Source organism: Mytilus californianus, unplaced genomic scaffold (assembly GCF_021869535.1).
Source record: "Mytilus californianus isolate M0D057914Y unplaced genomic scaffold, xbMytCali1.0.p SCAF_1, whole genome shotgun sequence".
Taxonomy (NCBI): Eukaryota; Metazoa; Mollusca; class Bivalvia; order Mytilida; family Mytilidae; genus Mytilus; species Mytilus californianus.
Genome location: NW_026262581.1, coordinates 115,716,841 through 115,720,624, shown reverse-complemented (window position 1 = coordinate 115,720,624; position 3,784 = coordinate 115,716,841). Strand labels below are relative to the sequence as shown.

The 3,784-nt window shown below is 33.4% G+C and overlaps 1 protein-coding gene across 1 annotated transcript; it reads left to right on the top strand.

Moving 5' to 3' along the window:
* Window positions 1-215: 215 nt before the first annotated feature.
* LOC127731471 (uncharacterized) lies at window positions 216-1,963 on the top strand. Its single transcript, XM_052240327.1, has one exon. It carries the CDS (start codon window positions 363-365, stop codon window positions 1,806-1,808), a length of 1,446 nt encoding a protein of 481 aa, XP_052096287.1. The 5' UTR covers window positions 216-362; the 3' UTR covers window positions 1,809-1,963.
* The last annotated feature ends 1,821 nt before the right edge of the window (window positions 1,964-3,784 follow it).

Sequence of the window (3,784 nt, the reverse complement as noted above, 5' to 3'; positions counted from 1 at the left end):
TATTATGAAGAGATTTAATCAAAGTAGTGAAATTCCTTTTAATATCAATCCTTAAAATCGCCTTTCTCTAAGATGTTGATTGTTTTTCTTTAAATACACAATGTAATAATAAGAATACGGTTTAAAAATCTCCCCGAACAATGAAAAATAATCAGGTAATAAGTTGTTTATGATTGGTGTGAATCTGCCAAGCATGACACTGAAATCTTACCCACCGTTTGTTATTTCTTACAAGTGTATATACGGCACAATAAAACGAGGACAGTAATTCGTTTAAAAGAAATACTCAGGTCTACCGCACAACACCTGTTTAAATTCTTGCCATTTATTTGACTTTTATATAAATTCCACCTGTTTTGAAAATGGATGTAAATTCTAATCTAAACCAAAGTTTGAGCAGCTCTGGACATTTTAATGCTTTGCCTCAGCAACAGAATGTGACTGGTACGACTTTTACACCTGAACAATTCATAGCTTTTCAACAAATGCAATTAAACGCTCAAATGGGAAATTTAACACTAACAAATGGACTTCAGCCTGATTTATATCAGAGCCAGAACGTGACATCGCCCATTATTTTTCATTCAATGCCAAATTTTGTGCCAACATCTTCTGGACTAATGGCGGGAGTATTACCAATTTCACCGACAAATCCGATGCATTACATGCCATTACCACAGTCGACAATGGACAGTTCAAACCCAGGAGTTTTCCAACATTCAATGCAATCAGGTCAGTCTTTTGATCCTTCTAGTAATGAAGCAAAACAACAGCTTACTCTTATGTTACAACTTCAGAACAATATACCATCTGCGGTTGACTTGAGAAAAACTGTTCGAAGAGATATCGAGGGCCACCAAAACTATGAAGAACCACAGTATTCTCCGAGAAGTCCACAATTCATATCAACACCAATTAATTTATCATCACCCAATACACCAAACTCGACCGCAAGACGACAGTTAGTGTTGTCTGAAACCAGTAGTACGACATCATCTGGACCTGCTTCGCCGTCGAGTGGAATAGGAATGCCGAATGTATCGCTATCAGATAACAGCCCAGGACCCAATTCGCCAAAATCGCCAATTTTTGTTCGACATTTTAGCGAACCGCAAACAACAAATGTTCAAAAAGCTCCAACAAGAGCTTCATCGTTGAAAATCGAAACTAAATATCCCCAAGATAAGTGCTATCGTTGTATGAAAAAAGTATACCCGATGGAAAAAATAGGACCAGTTAAAGATGTTGTATACCATAAGGGGTGTTTTACGTGCAAAACCTGTGGTACAAAACTAAATTTGAAGAATTTTTGTCATAATAAAATTGACGATTGGGATATACATGTATACTGCAAATCACACTGTGATCAGGGTTCTCCACAGCCATTTCATATTGATGCCAATTCTGTTTTAATAAAAGGTGCATTATCGGCACCAAAATTAGACAAAATTAATGAACAAATTCGTGGAAGTGAAGAAACGCACAAAGGAGGGAAACTGGATGCAAATGCAGTTAATATTCGGTCTGCACTCTCGGCTCCGAAAAAAGACGACCAAATTAATAAGCGTGATAGTCGATACCATCTTGACTTGCAGTCTTTAGAACTTGCCCACGCAAGAAATGTACCCGCAACCGACCTCCAAACGGGCAACAAAATCAAACAGCAAGCCTGGAAACGCAACGAACGGAAATCTGAATCGGTTCCACCAACGGATGTGGTTAGATACAGTGACACAGTACCGGAATATGACATGGAAAGTTATAAACGACTTCAGGTAGAAAACAATCCAGATTATGATAGATTATAACGAGACTATTAAACATAAGACATTTCTGTAGAATCTAAATATTACCGAAAACGGGTGCATTTAATCAGCATTATAAGTGCTTATATATGTGTGCGATAAAATAACTATTTTCAGTGTCATATAATATGTATCGAAATATAAAATATTTAAATTTATGTTAAGGTTTATTTTACACTGACAAAGTTATATTTACCAAATGCCGACCTCCAGCATACTATACCATGATAAAATACAACATACAATAGGTTACACCATGTTTTATCAGTAACATCGTAACATGTTGACATTATAATTATATCAGATGCAAGTTTCTTTAACTCTATGTAAATCGTATGGTATAAATTACACCTACATATTCAAAAAGAGATGTCTTGTTTTAATAGCCAAAGCAACCAGTACTTTAGAGTCCTTGGCTACGGATCTTCATCACTTGTTGGAAAGTTGCCAAAAGCATTCCTCCTAATTTTATGTGGTCTTAATCCCTTTACTACATATAAGGTCTGCCAATTTTATATAGGACAAACATTTAAATATTTTATATACTAGTAATTATGTTGTATTTAGATATTTAATATACATAGGATTGTTTTACCAACACTATTATTGTTGCATCGGTTAAAAAGAAGTACAATTTTGAAAGCATGTGTTGAGAAAAGGTAATGCGTGACTTTTCAGTAGAAGTAGTTCTGAGAAATTTAAATGTATTGTTAGATATCACCAAAATTACTGAATTAACCCGTGCATTTGGATTATTTTTGATATTTTTAATATTATCAGAAGTCCATTACTAATGCTTCTGATATTAATCAGTACAAGGTACAGTGCCAGAACAATTGTCTCTGTCGAAGAAAAACAGAGAATTCCATGACCAAAAGTAAAAGACGAACAGATAACAACAGTCCACAAACAAAACACAGAAAACTTGAAATTGGGCAACACGAACCTAACGAAAACCCCGATTGTGAACTCTTTCGCCCTGGAATGGTCAATTGGTCCATGTGTATTTTTTATAATGGGTCTTCATCTTCAACATACGTACTTTTGAGAAATCAGCACAATTTGTTACAGCAAAATAGAAAACACAACAATGAAAATAAACTCACACACATTAAAAAATTTTTGCGACATGTATGCTTCCTATAAAATGAGAACACCAATCTTTCCAAAGGACGCAAAGTAAACATTATTCAAACAATCAATCACTCAAGTTAGTATTTATAATATTACAGATAAATTGCAGCCGAGGAAAATCTTGAAAGTAATGAAAATCAATTATTTAAAAAGTTGGTTTTCATAATATTATGTTCATTATATAATTGTTTTACATCATAGGTTTCATTTTAATCCGTACTTTTGATCGGCTGAAAGCAATCGCGAGGCATTCCAATTTCAAATTGTATTTCTCAATAAAATTCAACATTCATGACAGCACATTAGCATACAAATATAATAATAAGAACTGTGAGCTTCTTTTTGTAATTTATAGGGTTGTAAAAGAGTTATTCATGTACACCATTTTTAGTGGAAGCGCTTCATACAAAATGTGTTTCGGTCAAAACTTTTACATCTAATAAAATAACAAAAAGAAGCATTTAATTCTTAAAGATTGGAATTTGATATTTTGAAATAATAAGTTAATAAAAATAGATAAGTGAGAAATGATCGAGAGCTTAAACAATAAAAATTGTACAACTGTTAATAAAGCAAATTGCCTTTTCCTTAGGACAAATTCATCATTTGAAAAATATTCAATTCTGACAAAGTTGATCAAATTTGTAATTTTGAGGTCAAGAAAGTAATTTACACATCACAAGCTGAAATGATAGAGATTTACCTTGACATGAACAAGATATTTACTTTGAAGCTGAACCAGCCCTTAGGTAAATGTAAAGTCTGTGGGGATATATCATCGGAAAACAATTTACTGTACGCTTTATATCATATTATATTACATGACATATATATATATAGACATA